At 39.1% G+C, this 21,694-nt stretch overlaps 1 protein-coding gene across 2 annotated transcripts in view; it reads left to right on the top strand.

Annotated features, from left to right (window-relative positions):
* Nucleotides 1-21,694, top strand: part of LOC148886296 (roundabout homolog 1-like) — a 74,694-nt gene that overhangs the window by 15,333 nt on the left and 37,667 nt on the right. For both annotated transcript variants that reach the window (XM_089016893.1, XM_089016894.1), the window contains one exon: nt 12,474-12,800. In XM_089016893.1, the coding sequence (XP_088873019.1) occupies nt 12,474-12,800 (327 nt within the window). The remainder of the gene's footprint in view (nt 1-12,473; nt 12,801-21,694) is intronic.

Genomic DNA, 21,694 nt, shown 5'->3' with positions numbered 1-21,694 from the left:
GGGTTGCTGGAGCCTATCTCAGCAGTCTTCGGGTACGAGGCGGGGGACACCCTGAATTGGTTGCCAGCCAATCGTAGGGCACACAAATACATACAACAGTCACTTTCACACTCACATCTAGGGACAATTTGGAGTGGTCAATCTGCCTGCCATGCATGTTTTTGGAGTGTGGGAGGAAACCGGGGGACCCGGAGAAAACCCACGCGGGTCCGGGGAGAACATGCAAACTCCACACAGGGAGGCCGGACCGGGACGCGAACCGGCGACCTCTGCACTGTGAAGCCGGTGTGCTAACCACTCGACTACCGGGCCGCCCTTATCATCATTATTATTATTATTATTATTATTATTATTATTGGATTTGCCTTTATTCGTCTCGCAGTGGAGAAATCTACATTTCACAGCAGCAAAGTGATGAAATGAATGAAAGTAGAAAAACAAAATAGAGGAGCTGCTGGAAAGGCAGCCACTCTCGCGGCGCCGTCTTGAAGTCAAAAGAACAAAAAAAAAATATTATTATTATTAATAATAATAATAATAATAAATAAATAATAATAATAATAATAATATTATTAATTATTATTATTATTATTTTATCTATCAGAGATGTATTATTTTCAACTTCAAAATTGCACAAATACTGCAGTTAGGACCAATACCAATTTGGTGATAATCATTTCCAAATGTGAAAGACTTTAATGGCCACATCTTTGAGTTCAACTATGACCTAAGCACAGTTGTCCACCCTGGGGAAAATCAGGGGGTGGGTGTTGAAATTCACAGGTCATCACACTTCCTCACAGGCATGCCCAAGCTCTCCATACATAACTCCTAATTTTGAAGAGGATCGATGATTGCCTGCCATGCGAAGAGTTGCCAGTTTCTAGCCTTAGGGGAACCTCCCGCACCTGTAGTATCCGTTTTGCATCTATCATTTGTCTCTGGAAGACCATGAAAATGCATTTATGGTCGTTATTCCTACTATATACTGTCCAGTATTACACACCATTGTCGTCATGCACTTCACTCATCTTACATTTTTTTAACAATTCACTTATCACACACATGTTGAAAGTACAGTAATTTAAACCCTCATACCACTTCTCCCTTTTATCACAGCTAATATGTTTAGCAATTTTGGTGTTTCACATATTTGAATGACCATCATTAATTCACTTAGTATGCCTGGCAGCCATGGTGAAGCATTATTCATTGCCTACAAATAAATGCATCTTTTATTTATTTATTTTTTTCACTGATGCGTAATTTCAGACTAAACATTGTAGAAATGGTTCCTCAGATTCATAATCAAGATAGTCATATGGTCATCTCATTCACCAGTGCACGTATATTCTTCACAGTCTCTTTCTTCTACTAAAAAAAACCTCATTCAGAATTATCTTTTGAATGTGTTGGAGTGTTGGTCATATTTTCTAAAAAATAAAAAAATTGCATTTTGAATAGATGACCATGGACCATTCTTTTAACTTTGCATTGTCTCATATGCCAGTAACTACTAATTGTCATCAAATGTTCAAAACAGCCATATTTTGTAGGAAAAAAACAATTATTTTAATGTGGCTGCACACACATTAGACTTTTTTGATAGATATGGTGAGCTATTTTTCATTTCTGAATGCTTTTATACTTGCAGATTTATGACTGCTATGGCTAAATCAGGGCTTTCATAGCAATGACTTTTTAAAAAGCAATCCGTTCTTCAAGTGACTTCTAAGACCTCTAATATGTGGTTATTCTTCAAACTGAAACAAAATGTTGTACCCCGTGACCCTGCAAGTTGTCCACGTTTTGATTGAAGAGAATCTAGCGATGATTGAGGTGCTCTCAGAGTGCATGCCCTCTCTCTCGGATGTGGTTTTAACAGTCATCTGTTGAATTAATATTTTGAAACGACAGCTTTAAAGGTCATGGAAATAGTCTGACCTCATAGCTTCTTCTTGAGGTTACATCTGTGTGAGGTGTCTCTTCTCCAGTGGGGCGTTATATAATCAATACAGTCAATATGCTTTGTGGAGAATTTTCGACACTATTTTCACTTTCGCATCCAAACATTCCCAGGGTGGGCATAATCTCACATGAAAAGTGGACACAGACTATCATAAACAATCATTTAAGTTGGCCAAAAATAATTGCAAAAAATAAATAAATAAAAATAGTAATAATAACTCCCCCAAAAGGTTCACTTTCATAAAGGGAGCCCATGAGTCGTGCAACTCATCTCTTTCCTATCTATTCCATCCTTCTCATCTTTCCCCTTCAGTTCGTCTGCCATTACCGACAATGTTCAAAGCCCGATGTGCCAAGATTGCGGCACAAAAAGCCTTTTCCCAAAAGAGCTTCTCTCACAGAGAGAATAACATTAATGCATTTAATTAGATCTATTATTAGATGCTATTGCTTTCAGTTCACCTATCAACCCTTAGGCAATACTTTTTTTATGATTGTGGATTTTTTTTCCAGATCAAATAACCAAGGCATAAAAAAGAAATAGAAAAACTCAAACCAGCTGGGCTGCTCTTCAATGAATAAACAATTGAACAGCTCCAAAATGCTACAAAATTATTTTTTGTTTTTCCTAGACTGACGAATTTTGCAAATATTGTTATCCATGTATCTTGACTGGTTCGTACAGAATGTGTAAAAGTGACAAATCCCACAACAGTGTTGTTGCTTCGGAAATCATTTAGTTTATTTTAAAGGTTGAATTTCCCTATAAACGTTTAATATCTCAATTGCAATGGATTTACTGCAATAGCATACTTTGTACAATTTCATGAGCTGGCCATAACATGATCAAAATACAGTACAATGCTTTATGGCCGTGTTTCCAGTTAATTTTATTTTACATTGCTCAGTTGAAGTTATTTAAAAGAAATGTTCACACTGATGAAGTCTAGAAATGGATAAGATTATGCAATTCTGGGAAGAGAATTAAGAACAACAGAGCATGAAAAAATGTGGACTGCGGTGCTTCCTGGAACTGGTAACCTCCTTGCAATAAAAACACAAAAAAGGAAGCATCCATTGCTGTGGCAAAGGTTCTATTTTTGGATTAAAGTATTGAACTGAGAGAACATTGTAAATCTAACAGATACACCACAAAGCAACTTCCCATTAACCTCTTCGGATCAGCGGTTTTGAAAATGGATGGATCATTTTTCATGTTGATCGTTTGTCAACCGCATGTTCATAAGATTGCCTACTCCTCAGAACTGTCCAAATATTTATCATTAAAATTTAATTACAAATTCCAGAGATTTTAAAGACAATGGAAAATTACTTCCATGGTTCAAGCAGCCCATTATACTGCTATTTGTTGGAATGGAGACATCACTGACTGCCCAGAAAAAAACAGACATGACTCTTATCACGGTCTGGAATGAAGCACATTTTCAACAGGGGTATATTATGGTTAGACAAAACCTTGATATGTCAGACAAAAGAGTCTGTGCTCATAGTTGCTGAGTAATCTTGAAAGAATGCAGATTGAAAATGATCACTCCACTGAACGTACAACTGATCCACCCACCCACACGTTTCTGTCATTAGTGAGATTTCCTAGTTTGAGAAAATAAGACTTCATTTGAGGAGTGCTCTGTTGCTAGTATGAGAAAAAAATTGATAAATTGATAAATAGTAAATCAGAGGTGGGATGAAATATCACCAAAATATTTCACTCATCAAGCAATGACTGCATTTTGTTATGGTTTAGCAAGGTTGGGGAGTACATTGTAGGAAAGCTGGGAGGCGAGGAAAACAGTGCACTCCCCCCAAAAAAAATATTTCCAAAAGAACCAATAGGCATATATAGAACGAACCAAACAAGTCAAAATAATGTTTACAGCAGCAAACGAACAATAGCAAGAAATATACTTGAAGTGTACAAGGGCTGAAGTGGCAAAGGATTAACACAGGGCGAAACCAGCACATTTTATAGGCAGGCAACTGATGAGTGAAAGATCGAGAAACACCTGCAGTCACAATTTATTTATTTATTTACGAAAATGACTAGATGCTATACTATTTATTTTCATTGTGATTATGATGGTGCACTTGAGGAGTATTTTTAGAGGTGATAATTGGTATAAAATGTTTCGAAACAGTCAGTATGTGCTCTTGACATTGACTCATTTCTCGACTTTTCAATCAAAAGAACCGAAAGCTGATTTACGGTTTATAACCAAAAGCCTTTAGTCTGATGTTCAGCCAACTCGTGTTGAGTGGATAGACAAGCAATTAAAATTTCACATGATTGAAATAAATTGCTTCAGGTTAATGAGGTGGGTAAAATTGGAAAAAGAGTGAACTGGAAGTGCGTCAATGACTGGGTGAGCAGTGTTGACTCTGATAGACTTATGTACTTGTTATATATCGAATTATTGTAATTACCTCTTGTACAGATTTTTAACGTATCAACGCAAAGATTAAAAAGAAAACTTGAGGCAGTCATTAATCTCCTCGACTTTTTGTCCCTATAGTTTATCTCACGACGGTAAGCTTCACCTTCATCATCGAAACGACCAATTCATTTCTGTTTTCAGCTTTTTCAAAGCTTCTTTCCATCATCAGTTCATTTGGCCATCCAATTAAAATGAAATATGCCCGCAGCTTCTAATTAACACAATTCTTCACTTACATTTATGCTATTGTGGAATCAAATCAGCAACATCAACAGTTGCCAACATTTTCAAATTGGAAACAAGTTATTTTGACCCTTTACTTGAGAGTCCCTTAGGGTCCATCTGGGAGATGTTGCCAATCTCGGCAAGTTTAGATAATCGTTGCGCTTCAGGCGCTTATCACATCACTGCATCAAGGTGATAACCGCTGGCAGAAGGCCACTCGCTACTCATCAACACAGTCTCATTTTAGAGTGAGGACAACACAAAGGAACTGAAATTAGTTTGTCCGCTGCAAAGCCGGCAATTAAAAAAAAACAACTACAGTATTCGGCTGTAGCCTTGTTAGTGAATTAAAATGATGGAAGTGCAATTTACAGTACATAAAAAAGCACATTATTCACAAACCGGATGCAAATGACAATAAACCACGTTAAAAAAAAGGGGAATAACCGCCCCAAAAAAAAACAATTTTCTTAGCATGTCCACCTTTTGAGATGACACGAGTAAAAATAAAATGTTAAGATTATTATATAATACGATAATATTAATCTTAAATTCCCAACATGACAATTCTTCAAATCTATCATATTAAAGTCAGTCTGTTGGCTGATTGACTGCACTCATATGTCCATTGCATATGAACAGTATATATAAATATATATATTTATTTTTCCCCATTTGGTCAGCAATTACCACCTTGTATCCTTCAGAACCGCTATTCTTAGCCTGAGATCACTGCAGCCAAATAAAACACATTTAAGCACACAGGCAAAGTATATTCTCAGATTACAGTCTGGCCATATAATTTTATCACTCTCTCTAAGGCCTTTTTCCAAAATGGACAGTGCTAATAGTAAAGGTTTGAAGTTTCATTGGCTGAAATGACTGTGGTCTTTCCTATAAAAAGAGAGAGAGGGCGAGAGGGAAAAATCTTTTCAATCATAGTATACGGAGGAGTGAAAAGCAATTTGTCAAATCCATATTTTGAAGAATATTTGCTCAGTGGAGCTGATTGACACAGGCAGGTTTGTTGTAGAAAAAAGAAAAAGGTCAGGATATGATAGACTTCCAGCAGCCATTTCTCATCCTTGCTGAACTCTGACACGAGTTTCTGCTGGACTACTTTATTGCTGTGGCAGCGCTGCTTTCTGTGGAGGTTGTGCAGGCTACATTTTTTCATCCATTCTGTATGCCATTCAAAAAATGAAACTTATGGCTAAAAGGACGGCAAAGGCATGCAGGCCGAATCTTTTTCTGTACAAGGTCTCATCTCTCTCAAGGGTTTACATTTGAAGTGATTATTAATCAATTAATCTACCTGTATCCTTGCCATTTATAATAATAATAATACATTTCATTTGGCCATTTTGGACTGTTGGACAGGTGTCCACTGCATTAGATTCTGTACAAGGGTTAAACAGTGCAACATCTTCCTCTTAAACAATTTGAAATGCATCTTAGCTGGTCAAAGCTTAGAATGGATGAGTTGTATATGTATGTGGCAGCTGGCATTTATTATGACTATTTTCTAAATCTATTGCAGTTCAGAAGTTCTATATTAAAACGGGCTAAATTGTTTCTAAGACCCCAGAAAAACCCTCCATCCCCCAAAAACATCTGAATGTTTCCTTCAAAGATAAAACCTTTGCGGTATAACCATCTGGCAAAACAAACGGACGACACTAATAGTTTATCTTTCTCTCTAAGGCGATTCAAATGCTGCAGGGCATTGACCATGCACTGGTGAAACCAATCACAAGATTAGAAGACAAAAAATGACTAAAAATATTCCAACAAAAATAATTGGACCACAAAATTCAGATCAAAATAAACTGTCTGGCCAAGCATTGACATTTTTCAGAGTCACTGAGCAATCTCTTTCTCTTTAGTCATAATGACAATTATCTCACATCTGGGCTGTTTCTACCAGAGGCTTAATGAAGTGAAAAAATGAATCAAGGTCAAGCAGATGTTCCTTCATTTTTAATACAGTGACTAAATTTCAATCTAATAAAAAACATACACAATGTTTCAATTGAATTTGTTAAAGGTAAAAAAATAGATACAAAATGACAAACATAACATCCACACTCCAGGTGGTCATATCACATCATGCATGCCATTAAAATTGATTCTCATTTTGACAAAAATGCCTTTGGCACATGTGTGGAATGTGGGTAATTTGTCAAACTTTTGGTGACTGTTCTGTTGCAATGTTGCATAGATGTAAAAAAAATGTCTGTCAACCAGAGACTACTCTGCTTACTGCCCCGATGATGCCTGAGGTAAAGTCCAGTACACCTGCGACCCTCGTGAGGGTAAACCGATTAAAAATGGCTGACTGGATTACAATAGTAATACAATACATTTCAGTGTTTCCTTAAATAATAACAAAAACAAACCACACCTGGGACACTTCAGTGTCTCCTTCCTTCATGGCATTCTGACATTTTGCCTTTGCCTGAATAAAAAAGAATGACATAAAACAGACTGGTCTTTCTATTGTACATTTAATGGAGTGAGAAGAAGCATGTCGGGTTTGTTGCTGACTTCTGGCAGTGTGAAGCAGTCGGAGGTGAGCACCCCCTGCATCTTCTGTGTTTGTAAGAACAAGGGGTTTGAAAGTGAGGCACTTTGTATGTACAAAATATGCTTTAATGGATTTGTCCAGTCTTTAAATATCCTGTTGACCTAGTTGGCTCAGATCTCAATCACCTAACCAGCAGTGTTCTTGTCCGATTCTATCCAGGGATTTAATTGCATGTTTCTCTTCCAGTGAACATGGAACACATGGCAGATTGAGTATTTTATTCCTTTCTTTTTTACCCTTGGTAATAACTTTTTGAACTGTGAAAAATAAGGTGTTGTGTACAATTAATGACAATTTATCACTGTTGCAGTTGAAGTTATTTTCAGATAGAAAATCGGTTATTTCAAGGTGTTGTGACTCACTTTTGATTTGGTATGTTTTGAGCTGTTGCACAAAGGTACCATTTGTGTTTTTAAACATTTTGAGGGATTCTTTTGTTGTCCTTAGTAACGGATATGTAACAATGTTTTTGGGACCAATTACATACTTTGGCAATTGTTCAATCTACAGTTAGCCCAACTTGCAAATTATTTGTGCTTGCATGTCCACTTAGTTGGTTTTCCTCTCGACATCTTGCTTTGCAGTCCTGTAATGGGAGTTGTTATCATGTCCATGACCTTGACTTTCATCTCCTGTGATGCTTTTAATGGCCATTCTGCCGTTAGAAGTCTGCATGCCAGGGGCGAGAATTATTGATAAACCAAATTGAAAAAGCCTTTCCATGAATGTTATTTTGGGAGAATCAAATGTTGTGAAAAAGCATGTCTGCAGATTTTCCCAGCCGCACCGACACAGAGATACATTCCTTTCCTTGGATATTTGTGAATGACAGTGTTTAATTGTTCCACCTAATTGCCGTTTATACAACCTGGGAAAGAATTTATGGCATTTATTGGCTTACCCTTGTTTTGCCTCCCAAATTAAAAATCAAATGTTTGAAATGGATGTCTCCAAGGTTGAAGAAACACAACTAGCTTATGTTAGTTTAGTATGTGTTTATATTCTTTTCATTTGTTGCACAGTAGCAAAATTGCATATTATTAATGTTCATCACAACATAGGACGTGACTGTTACATAGAGACTAGCTCTGCCCAGAAGCGAGAAAATGTGCCTTGACGCATCTCTCAGGATCAATACACATCACTTGTTTATTCAACAACAAAGTCCAAGTGTAACAAGATGTTAAGATTTTCGAAAGGATTTAGTGTTGTACATGACCAAGAGCAGCACAGCCAGTCTAAGTGCCCTCCGGCTGTGGATTTATCTTTATGAGGCTTTACAGTGGTGTCAGTCTCCTTAACTAAATCGCTCCAGTAATCTTAAAAGTCACACCATGTCAGCTGTCACTCAAACAATGTTTTTCGTTCTAATCTGGAGCAGCATCATTTTATTTTTAACTCAACATAATTGCTGCCAAACATGCATCTAGAAGTTATAACTCTGCTATATGCATTTATATTTTTGTTGGTTGTTATGACAAGCACTCCTGCTGCAAACTTGTGGGGGTACTACGGTTCATTAATTTAATTGCTTTTTTTGCTTCAGCAAAATCGTATTGTCATATAATTTTAAAAAATTGGGTTGAGAAATTAATTTGATCCAATCCAATTGAAAAAAAAATATTTCACTGACACACTTCTCTATTTTTAATTTTAAAATGTACTACATGTTTACATAAGTTATGATTTTGTATGCTGTGATGCCTATCACATGATGCATATTGTGGCTGTTACATTGTCACTGTATATTTAACTCACTAGTTCCTGTCTCAGCATCTTTCACAGTCGTGTTTATGGTGGCAAAAGGTGGACCCAAATAAATACCGAGGAGCAGCGGTAATCTGCAAAATGGCGAGAAAAATTAAAGTAGTGCCAAATTCAGTATGTCAATTCCTATGGGAAAAAATACCTATCCATCTATCCATATTTTCCATGATGAACAGAGTTCGAGAAATGACTGATGGAACAAAATAGATGGACTTGGCAGAACATGGACAAAAAAGTGGATTGTGATCCAATTTGCATCCCGTTGTTCACCCCACCGCCCCTCCCCCCACCCCCAAAAAATACAGAACTTTTCCTCAGGCAAAACATACAATATGTCCTGAACAAGATGTGGTTGTTGCCTTTATTGCTATTACCCAAGAATCTTTGGAAAAAACTGCCTGAGTTTATTGGCTTCTTGATATGAAGTCCTCCAGGCTGACGTTGGTACTTTTGTTCAGGTAATAATCCCACACAGCCGCAGGTTAGGGTTGATCATTCCCACAACTGGGGCTTTGCTGCATATATTTGATGATCTGTAGGGTTTTCAGGCTCCAACTTTTAGTGCTCTCATCATGAATTAAAACCACCAGCTGTAAAACACTTAGTGTAACGTTATTTTGGGGTACTTGCATGCATCCGTGTCAGACACCATGTCTGAAGGCTTAGGCTTTGTGGGATTCTTCTTCCTGAGCTGACAGCTTTTGTGACCTCAATGCAATAACTTCAGTTTGGCTTGGATGCAGTCGTACTCTTCTTCCATTCTGTATAAATACAGGCAGTGTTTCACTTGGGTGGGTCGAGGAAAGCCCACCAACATGGTCGAAAATTACGTTAACGTTTGTCTCAAATTATTATTGTGATCTCAGTGCTCTGGCGTTGTTGTTTTAAGATCCAGCCTCAAGTCTTTATCGGCTAATTTTGCCTCCTCCCCACAAACTATTTACACCAAACATCCAGAAATAAAATATAACATGCAAAGTTTTATATTTTATCACATGGTGATCATCCTTTTGTGTTCCTTGAGCGTCTGCTCACTGCTTTTCCCACTTTCCAAACTGCTTTTCCTGGTACTTTCCTTCCCTTTCTCCAGAGCTTCAATTCATCATTTTTTGCCATAGGCCTGACTGACAGCAAAAGAAACAACTTCATGTATTTATAGGGGCACAGATGCTACAAGTGACCTTCGTTGTATCCGCAGGTACTCAATTGTGCTACTGCATGCATGTTTTTGCAGAGTGATTTTGCCGCTGGCTACTGGCCCTTTACAGATAAGGCCCGATCTTGTGAGGCCCCACTTGTGGCGGGCTGATATTGCCTGTCTGTGTAGCCAGAGAGCTTAGGGAGCCGCCAAGAACCACAGGCAGCAGCCCAGCATAATTAAGAACAAGGAAAGAAAGCATGTGTGCCATAAACAGGGTCCTGAGACCACAGTGCTTGTTTATTCCTTTGTTATAGCAGTGCTTGGGGGAGGTGGGAGAGGGGCCAGCAAAACGTAACAGGTGATACATTGCCAAGGGAGCCTAACGGTAATTTGGTTTGGCTTGTCTCATTTTAAATAAAACAACACTTTTTACCTTGTCGTCATTTTGTCAGCTTCATATGAGCCACATTTTTGAAAATTCTGTAGCTCATAGATTAAGGTTACATTTTCAAATATTTTAAATAATGCATCATCATTAGTACGCATCCGTCCAGCAAATTGTCTTTTGACAATAAAGACTAAATTGTTCTGCGCAAAATAAAGCATAACATCCAGGTTAGCAGGGTACCTCGATTACATGTGAACTACCTCACTGCAATATTGTTTGAGTTTCTTTACTGGCTCTGGGCTTTTTTGTTTTTTGGCTCTCAAAACATACAGAATGTGAGGTTAATTTGGGAATAGAATTTGCCTGAGGTATGAAGTGGTTAGCTGTCTTCCAGGCAAGGTCTATTCTGCCCCATCGTCCGAATCAGGATGGGGTACCTTTTTTTGTTAAATTCTACAACAACAAGAACAAACATATGCACAGCATAAACAATATCACATTTTCTGCACTAAGGCACACCTAAAATCCTTCTTAAAAAAACAACTGACCATGCGCATTATAATCCACTATGTCATGTACATGTATATGGAAAACGTTATGTCATTCACTAGGTGCACTTTATAATACAATGCGTTTTACAGTCCGGAAAATACAGTCATAACAAAAAAATCTCACCTGCACTAACACCAACGTGTCCTTAAGAGGTTTGAAAGGTGCTTATAAATGAAATGTATTATTATTATTATTATTATTATTATTATTATTATTATTATTATTATTATTATTATTTCTGCTATTGTCATTTTTACTCACTGCTGTGTGATCACAGCCGTGAACTGTGTCTGTCATTGATAACAAGCTTACGTTGACAAGTTTTTCTCATTACAGTATGATGACCCATATTCAAACTGGGCCATTTAGAAGGGAAAAAGAAAAATAATTCACTCTTTGTTGTGTAAATTTAGCCCAAGCAACAGCCCGTTCCTTGACAGGTAATAAGTCACGGCCGGCATCTTGCCCAAAATTAGCTGTTTGAATAAAACCTATTGTAGGTGTGGACAGATTTTTATTCCTAAAGGGAAAATTCCATTTGGATTCTGATGAATGCATTATGTTGCTCAACACACAGAAGCACATCAAACACATTCAGGCTGCAGGGAGAGATTTTGGAGTGAAAGAGGCATTAGAGGTTGGGACAGCGCCTTGCAGTCACAATCACAACACATTTCAATAATATTTCACACTTCGAGGAGGATGGCTATTCGCTTGTGTTTTCGACATTGTTGGAGGATGGGTGGACGAACTGTAGATGTCAAGGGAATGTGAAGACACGCAAGGCATCTGAAGGTGATCCTCATTAGGGAGGTTCTGCCTCACAGGAACTCATTGTCACTCAGTGATGGGAGAGAATAGCAAGGGGATTGATATCTTAACAGTGTAACTCTGAAGGATGAAAGGTGATTTTATGGGTCATGGTTCTTTGTGAGTCAGGCTGATTTAATTATCATTCTTGCAGTGGTGACTAAAAACTATCCATCGTTCATACGGCCATCCATTCATTTTCTATATCACTTATACTTTGTGTTCATTGGCTTGGTTTTGAAAATTGACAGATTTACAAATTGCCTGTCTGTAATCTGACAACCTCAGTAATTTTGTTTTTCAACTAAGGGATTTCACATTTCAGCATTGTTTATTCATTACCAATAAACTCCTTGTGGAGTCCATCACCTGAAACAGCTCATGAGCAACAAAGATTGTGTGCTAATTATAGTGTCAAACTTTATTATCGTTAATGCTTGCACAACAACAATAATAATAATATGCCTTTTCAAATTCTTTCAGACGACATGCTGTTTCCATCAGCACATAATTGTTAGGTGGGAGTACAGTGATACTTGTGTGGTACATAATTGCTTAACTGAGTTGTGGTCTTCCTTCTAGGGTCTCGTCTTCGTCAAGAGGACTCCCCTCCACGTATTGTTGAGCACCCCTCGGACCTGATTGTGTCCAAAGGGGAACCAGCCACTCTCAACTGTAAAGCAGAAGGTCGTCCACCACCCACGGTCGAGTGGTACAAGGACGGGGAGCGTGTGGAGACGGACCGGGACAACCCTCGCTCACACCGCATGCTTTTGCCTAGCGGGTCTCTGTTCTTCCTACGTATTGTCCATGGACGTCGCAGCAAGCCCGACGATGGCAGCTACGTGTGCGTGGCCCGTAATTATTTGGGCCAAGCGGTCAGTCACAATGCATCGCTGGAAGTAGCCAGTAAGTTCTGGTCTTTTTGTGCAGTCTTAGGAACATTGATTTAAAAAAAATGTGGTACACGCACGCACATACTCACAGAAATCCATACGCTTCTGGATCGACACATTGCTCATTACTGCATTTCCATTCCTTTGAAAGACACGTGCGCCGAAGGTGACTTTGTAGATCCAAAGAGCTGGGAGGTGGCTGCGTGACACACCTGTCAGTTATGCAGCAGCTGCGCATCAGCTTCAGTGTGCAGGTTTTAACAGTTCCATGTCTGTGTTCCTAACAGGTGACAGTGTCGACTTGCATGGTGTGTGCTGTTCCTTCCTTAAACAAGCTGTTCCCTGCTGTATTTCTCAGCCAGGAATTTTCCAGCCAAGTGTGTGTAGTGATAGAATAAAGCCACTAGAGCAGCAAGTCGGCATAGCACACAATACCTTGTGAGAAAAAGAAAGGATAAAATCAAGTGATGTGTGAATCTCAAAGCTTTTTGGATTCTTTATCTTTGGACTCGCTTAAGACACATCGAAAGCAACGACCGCAATGAACAAATCAAGACTTGGGGTTGAGATTTAACACTCACACCTCTCACATTCTTGAAAGCATCTCATTCTATACTGCGTATCCCCCGCTGATGTCAGCTCACTCCACTCTCATCACATTTTGTCTCCAGGCCAAATATTTCACCAAGGTTTGAGAATAATAATACCCGTCTCATATCGGTTCCCCCTTTTGAATTATAATGAAGAAGAGGGTCAACCGGTATCAGGATAATGCTCGATCAGCACTCCAACCCAGAGAAGCAAAGCCCCCAAGGCTAAGAGTTCATTCACTAAACGTACTTCCAGCCTTCCAAGGTTGATCTAGAACACAAGGAGGACTTGTTGAAGCTGCCTGCATGACTTATGACTCCTTGTCCTTTCCCATTGAGGTCGCGCAGATTCACGGGTCACCAAGGGACTGGGCAAGTACAAATGCCTTTTCACAAATTCTGCTGTGTTAAGTGATTTTTAGGACTTGAGTGTGAATTAGGGGGGAATTAAAGCAGGAAATGGACCCTGTTGCGTCCTCTGTCCATAGACACTTGCCAAGTATTTGTCATTTTGCCATGCTAGCTTAAGTGGTTAAATATTTTTTTCAGCGCATGCACCTGTAGCCCTTATCTCAATGGTCTTAACTCCTCGATCGTCAAGCATTCATGTTTTGCTTTCCGATGGAATTTCATATCTTACAATATAGTGCATCTGTAGCACCTGGTGGGGCTGAATTTTTGACCAGTTAAATCCACATGTCAATGTTTATTTTTATTTTCATTTCAAACCAATGCTCCAAAAATCTCCCTGCATTTATATATAGCACAGTCAACACACCGAAATGCATTTTTCTCTTTTGAAATGTAGCCTTTTGTCACCTGGGGATGACGGTTGACAAAAGACTGCGTATGAGTCTGACAGTTGTAAAACAATGAGAGCGGCAAGGTAGTGACATCGGTAGACAGAAGCAGACGAACAAGGGGGTGAAGTGTTGTCTTTCCTTCAAGGCATAGAAAGTGAAACTTGTTTGCAGAAAATTGAGGTGATGTGGTGGACCCAGTGACAGATGTGGAGTATGCCGGTGCCTGAAGCATGACCACAGGTTTCAAATGCAATGTAAGAGGCACACGTAGGCACACTGAGGGAACACTCTCTCAAACTGGAATTGAATGAGTAAGGGGTGGGGGGAGACATATAAGTCAGTTCATATAGCCTATAAATGTCACGGAAGACACTCAGCACATTTTTGTCTGTCTACAAAGACCCTAGACGACCCTGGGAAATGAACATATGTCCCATTGACCTCAGCCACTTGATTCAATCACAGAGCGCTTTATTGAGGTGAAAGCAAAGTCACAGCCTCTGTACTGTAAATGTTATTGGAGAGTAGCCCTGTTTTAGATTCAGGAAGAGAGAGGAGTAAATGCACTATTCTTAAACTAATTGGGCATTTCCATTTGGTCCATGAAGGTCAAGCCTGAACTCGGCAGTACGGTAATGACGCGCACGACAAGACAACATTCTTGCGATGAACGAAGAAATATGACTCATGAAAGTAGATTATCTCTATGTATGTTTATTTGTAATTTGTTGTGTCTTTTACAAGAAAAAAGTCTTACACTAAAACCGACAAACTCAAGGATCTTGTCTGTCGGCAATTGTAAGCTAAATACAGTGTAAGTCTCGTTATATCGATATTCTCGGGAGTCGGAAAAAATATCGATATAACCGGACTATCGATATATCCGATCCTGCGGCATGTAAATTTTCTCCTTGCGTTCATAGAAATAGTATCATAATAAGCAGTACTATCGATATAACCGATATCGATATAACGAGATTTTACTGTATTGAAATGGATCATGTTCAATCAAATATAACAGCATTGAGTATCCTTGGTAAATGAAATAAGCAGCTTGAATGGGAAAAGTACAATATTAATATGTCTTCTTTTCCTTTTGGCATTTCCCCTCAGGGGTCGCCACAGCGAATCAATGTCCTCCATCTATCCCGGTTTTGTGCATCCTCTTCTCTACAATATCAATATGTATGTACCGAAAATACTGAAAAGATTAAGAACATCTCTGTAACATTTCAAAACTAAACATGATGAATGCAGGGATGCATGATCGAAAGAAAAAAAGAATCCAATGTGAAGCTATTCTTGCTTATTTATATTGCGTCCACATCGAACGCACAATTTCTTCCGCAAGGTTGAATTCTCTTCGCTTTTCCGCATTTAGAATTATCAATTGCAGCACATCTCTCATCTTCACGTCACTGCTGCTCTTTCAGCAGGATTAGCGGCTTCTCCTATCACGTGTTGAGACTCTGCTCAACATTCTAGACAAATCAAGCAGAGCTTCAGAGTACCTCATGTAAGCAATGTTTCCATATCCAAATATTAGACAACGTTTATCTACTCACCATGTTTCCTTGCCGGAATAAAAGATAAATGTTCACATTTCCATACAAACATTAATCTCTCAGGCATGCTGGAGATTTGCTCATTGGTGTGATTGCGAGTGTGAGTGTTGGATGGATAGATGGATGACTATGGAGTAGTACATTTAACACCTGGTGCTGTGTTAGGGAGGTTGATGAGCAAACTGCTGTGCTGCCATGTGCCTGGTTGCTCGCCACTCGTCAATGAGCCCCTGAGGAGGGCCTTATAAGTCAAACAGGAACACAGGCCAGGTGTTGCCGGTTAGTTAATGTGCTACAACCTGTGCAGAGCTTGAAGAAAAGAGTCACACGCACAATATCAAGGGGACAGAAAACTTACGCTGGCCAATTACATCTTTGCTGATCAACCTTTCAGAAATACAATATTTCAAATCCTAATTTTGAACTGTAGCAAGTGTGAAAACAACAAAAGATTCTGAAGTCTAGCCAACAACGATCTTCTATGAAGAAATTCATAACTACACTCCTTTACGTGGTTTCAGCTTGCGGGTATGTGACAGGTACGGACTTTCACTTCCTTATAACAAAAGTAACATTCTCGGAAGGGTTTCTTACAGGCCAGTTCACAACTATAATTCTGATTTTATTCTTATTTGAAATGGTTTAAGACACCAAAGGCAGCATCCAGCACCATTTCTGTGCGATTTCTATTTGAAAATGCGACCCTCCCCTTTCAGTCTTCAAATCATAGCATGAAGAAAACACCCTGGTAATTAGGCGGATGCATTAACATGATGGACACGTTCACTGAAGTGGATCATGGGATACGCATGGCTTCGTCAGACTGCGAATTTGACAGCGTGTGGTGGGACCCCCGGCCCACCTTCCCGTTCGCTCCTCTTTGATTGGACTCGGAGAGAGAGAGGCGGATTCTTGGAGGTCAAGGTTCCCTTCTCTTGCCAGTCCCTCCATTAACTAATGACTTCCCACTTCAAATAGCTGTCACCGTCGCCGACAACATCCTGCCTGTCGACTCTCTAGATAAACGCAATCAAAGTCCTAAGTCGCCGTCAGAACGTTAGCTTGAAGAAAAATTATTTTTTCCCACTCCATGTGGATGAGGAATGATAGTGTGGGATTGGCAAATGCACGTCCTTGATCTAAAAACCACTAAAGCCGGAATTAGTGCTTATTTCCTATTGCCTATGATGGGTGAGGGATGCAGTACTTTTGAGCCTCTGGTTCCCCATCTCGTTTTCAACCATTACAATGCAGTGTGATCATTCTGCAAAATGCACACCAGATACAGCTGGATTGTGTATATCGTGTGGAGATTGTCATCCAAACAATTTTACTTGCGTGATCCATAAGTGTTTCCAAGAGCCTGATTTGTGCCGCAGTGTCAGGACGCATGGGAAGAATGTTTAGACTGGAGCTTAGTGAAAAGAGAGGCTAGAGGACATGAGCGCTTCTGACAAGGAACACATGGCTCCTGAATGTGCTCAATGTTGTACAAATAGTAGGGCATTGTCAAAAGCTTTCCCTCAAAAGCAGGAGGTTAGTCAAGTTTGTGGTTTGTACAAGTATGATAAATGCTGCTCGATTGAGTCGTAAAGTATCTTTTTGTCGATGTGCCAGTTTTTTTTTTTCAATTTGGGCTAATTTTGGATGATGCGGTTTGGTTCCTCGCATTGTTTCTTTCTTTTTTATTTTCCACACACCGCCATGGCGATATAGATGAGCATTGAATCCATGTGTGGAAATGCAGTTGCATGCAAAGGTTTTACTTGTAGTATGCTTAAATGATACCATCTGGTAAAAAGTGTATGGCTTTGTGCCTTCTTTGGGAAAAGAAGTTTTGCAAAAAAGTGGTCTTGTTGTGTTGACGGGAAAACAAAAAAGGTGCCAAGGTGAGGTTTATTTGATTGTAAGAAGTGAAATCTTGACTGTTAAATGGTTCCCTCATCATACAGATGGTCCCACATGCACAAAAGCCTTTTTTGCTCTGTAGTAGAGTTTGTGCATGCTACCTCATCCCACGTCCTCCCCATCCCAGTTCTTCTCTCTTTGTGCTACTTATCGTTGGAGAACAAGTCGCTGACAAGGAAAGACAGGCATTCCGCAGTCGGGAAAAAAAGCAGCCTGGTGGTTTCAATCCCACAAATGTCTGTTGAAGATAGATTTTAAGAGGCCAATTTTCTGTGCTTCTGTGCGAGCAACATTATCCTTCCTGAATCACATTGCTCCCTGTGCAAATATGAGATTGCAATCACCTGTTATGATTCATGTATTTTTGTGTAATTGTTTGGAGAAGTACTGGGCTGGATCCTCAAAAACTTATTTTCCTTCCATTATTGTTTTTGAACATCTCCACTAGTCAGATTTGTCCAATTTGATCTGGCTTCAATTGAACGCCACAAGTGCTGAGTCAGGTTACTTTCAGGTAAAATTTTCTCATTTAGCGTGGCTTCATCTCCAAGAGGGCCACAAAACTGACGCTCTCACTTAGTATTGGAGGTACTTCAATCATACAAAATGAGTTTATAATTAAAACCCCAGGTTTTCCCTGTTACATTTTTGAATATTGAGACTTTCAGAAGAGTGGATGATCTTTCAAAGGCACATCACACCATGTTCTTCAATAATTCTTTTGAAAACTAGAAAATAAAATTCAACATAAAGTAATCTTACTGGTATAGCGTTCCACAAATACATATTGTGTGCGTTCCATCATGCATCTTCACAACGGCTAAAACAATGTCCAATTCAGCATGAAAGTGACACAGGAATTGAAAAGAGAACAAGAACTGGAAAATGAAATTGGCCAACACACAGCTTTTTTTCAGAACAATGCATCTCTTTTGGGCAAAATAAAGAAAATGGAAATCCAACACTTTCTACTGATAACTTCTCGACAGACAGGATGCCTACAGCCGCTTTAACAAAGAAGCCTCCGATAATTGAACTTTGCAGGCCCATATTTTAACCTTTTTTTAACATATGCCTCTGGCAATGTTCGGGAGATTAAAAGCTGTCACTGCCGAGAGCCCACTGCCTGAATTTGTGTGTTAAATCACAGTGCACAAATTCTGTGAAGTAGGGTCTGTATTGAGAGATACGATCAAGCTCTTCCAATTTTAACACATTGGATTTCACTTCCCAAAGCTCAGTCACAGCATGTCACCCAAAAAATAAAATACATTCCATCTTCGAAATGATGAAGACCCACAGGCCCACTCTAAGCACGTGAAGATGTTGATCGTTAAAAGTCTTCATTCAGTGGTTTTGTTCTATTGGCAACTCAATGGCAAAATAGCTGTACTGAAATACAATCATTAGGTTTATTCATATAGAAAAAAATACAGTAATGCAGTTCACTGAACAGCAGAGGGGCAGCACAGAGTAGCATATATAAGTATAAAGTGCACATAACTATGCTGTCGAGTTCCTACCGCTTAATGGCAGCACTGTCTTATTTAATTGGAAGCCTAGATGTGGAAATTTTTAACGGGAGTCAATGTGCAGAACAAAGAGTGAAAAATAGGAGTGGTTCCTCGGTAGAATCATGAATAATGAGGGGAAACATCACCAAAGCAGCACAGCCATTACTGTTTCCGCTTGGTTGTCATCTCAGCTTCTCCTCCTCACTGCTTTTTTTTTTACTCCCCCTTCATCCGCTTGTTTGCAGAGCAACACATCATCTTTCTCTCGTGGGGATACCCGAGAATATCTCAGACAGGTTTGTGATGGCGATCCTGTTTGCTGCTGATTTACCAAAAGTACTCGCTGAAATATTGGTGACCACTGATGCATTGCCCGTGATTACATCCCACATTCGTTTGTGTGCAATTCTTTTTCACTTGAAAGCAAGTATTGCAGTAATACAATAAAATGGAGATGCATTTGAATAGAGTGGCACCTATATTTATGAAATTAATTGGTCCCCCCCCCCCAAATACATTTGTGATCACGTATCGATGGGAAATCCAAGAAAGACAAAATCCGCACACGTATATTCTTGGTTCAGTTTGGGAACTACAACATGCTAAATATGAATTATTAAAGAGTTGATATCATCCTCCCCCCACCACCACACACCCCTCCTTATATGTTTATACAATTCCACAATTTTCTCATTGGAAATACGCTTTGCTGTTCGTCACAGACATCCCAAGGCTATTTTCAGAATGTAATAATGCATTACAGCAAATAAATATGGCATGAGATTATGCTTTGCGAGCGGACTTGGACGATATACCCGATAAGTAAATGAAAACTGGGAGACACTGAAGTGATCATTAAATGGATGTTCACGGTGATATAGCCTGTAGCACTTCTGAATCATACAGTTAATCCCACCCTAACTCACATACATAAATACCAGGTAATGCAACTATAAATGTGATGCTTTGACAGTTTTGTCATACTCCATTCAGAAGCTAAATAAAGGTTACTTTCTCCTACGTTCTCTTTATTACCAGCTGTAAAACTAAATCAGATTATTATTGTCATAACTGAGCAATTGCATGGAACTGAACAAGGATGATTGAAAACCTGTGCCATAAGAGATATGGAACATATTTCATTTCTCCGAAATAATTCAACTTTGGTCTGGTCTTTTACCGGCCATGAGGAAGAGTCCATTTTAATGTTATGTTTTTTCAATAAAAACAATGTTGTAGTTTGGTGTGATTGAATTTCTCCAGACTTCTTTGGTTAATATGAAGTTGATAATGACATCATCACCTTCTGCTAATGATCTTATGCTCATGATAATTGCTGTGATGCTGGGCTGAATCTATTCTGTAATGAACGTTGACAGTTATAAACAAACAGCTTTAGGCAAAACAACACTTTGCTTCTCCTTTGTAGAACTAGTCGCTTTCTGCCAAACCAAACACTGCGTATTATAGGATTGCAGAAGAGGAAGAATTCAAAACAAAAACCGCCAACTGTAGGATATAATAACCCCAGTGGAGACAGCCCAAAGTAACTCTGAAGCAAAAAAAAAATATACATATGTGTGTATATACATATGTGTGTGTATATATATACAGTAAAGTCTCGTTATATCGATATTCAAGGGAGTCCGAAAAAATATCGATATAACCGGGACTATCGATATATCCGACCCTGTTTGCATGTAATTTTCTCCATGCGTGCATAGAAATAGTATCGATATAACCGGGACCATCGATATATCCGATATCGACATAACGAGACTTTACTGTATATATATATATATAAGCATACAAAAGCAGTTTTTTAAAAATGTTTTTGGGGGAAATTGCCATTGCTTGTCAACAATGGCTCATTGAGGCTCTAAATGAAATCCCCCCACGGCAACCTCCATTGGAACCAGCTTCCATGAATCTTGCACGTAACATTCACCAATGCCTTTTTATTGTCTGCTGTAGCCATTCTTCTGGTGGCTTTATTCCAAATGCCTCACGCTATATGTTCGAGGATGATGTCTCGCAAAAGGCCTTGCTCCAAAATGTCAGCAGACAATAAGACATCCACAGCCACCTCAAGAAAGATGAGCCCGTTCTCTATCCTTCCCGCCAATGCAAGTCACCTGTCTTTCACTCTGTACCGTAATTGCGTCATGCTTCTCAAGATTTGCTTCATAATTGACATGTGGTTCGGTGATAGGTTCCACTTTATTGACAGTTGAGGAAATTTTGGGCTCTAATAGACAATGGAAACGTTCGATTGGTTTCTCATGATGTTTGAGTATTATTGACAACATTCAGAGACAGCAAGTCAGTTGCTATGTGTACTCTGTCACTGAGTTTGTCACCGGCACTGTGGGCAACACTGCACTGCCTAATGAGATCTAATATATGAACTACAGCATTGTATCGTGGTTATTACTTAAAATAAACAAAACTTGAAAGCTAAAATTGCTCAAATGACCTTATAAATCAATGTTCTTGCAAAATTTTATTCATGATAAATTATCATCAC

This window comes from Hippocampus bargibanti, linkage group LG16 (genome assembly GCF_051943395.1).
Source record: "Hippocampus bargibanti isolate YZ-2025 linkage group LG16, ASM5194339v1, whole genome shotgun sequence".
Lineage (NCBI taxonomy): Eukaryota > Metazoa > Chordata > Actinopteri > Syngnathiformes > Syngnathidae > Hippocampus > Hippocampus bargibanti.
This window is presented reverse-complemented; position numbering and strand designations above follow the sequence as displayed.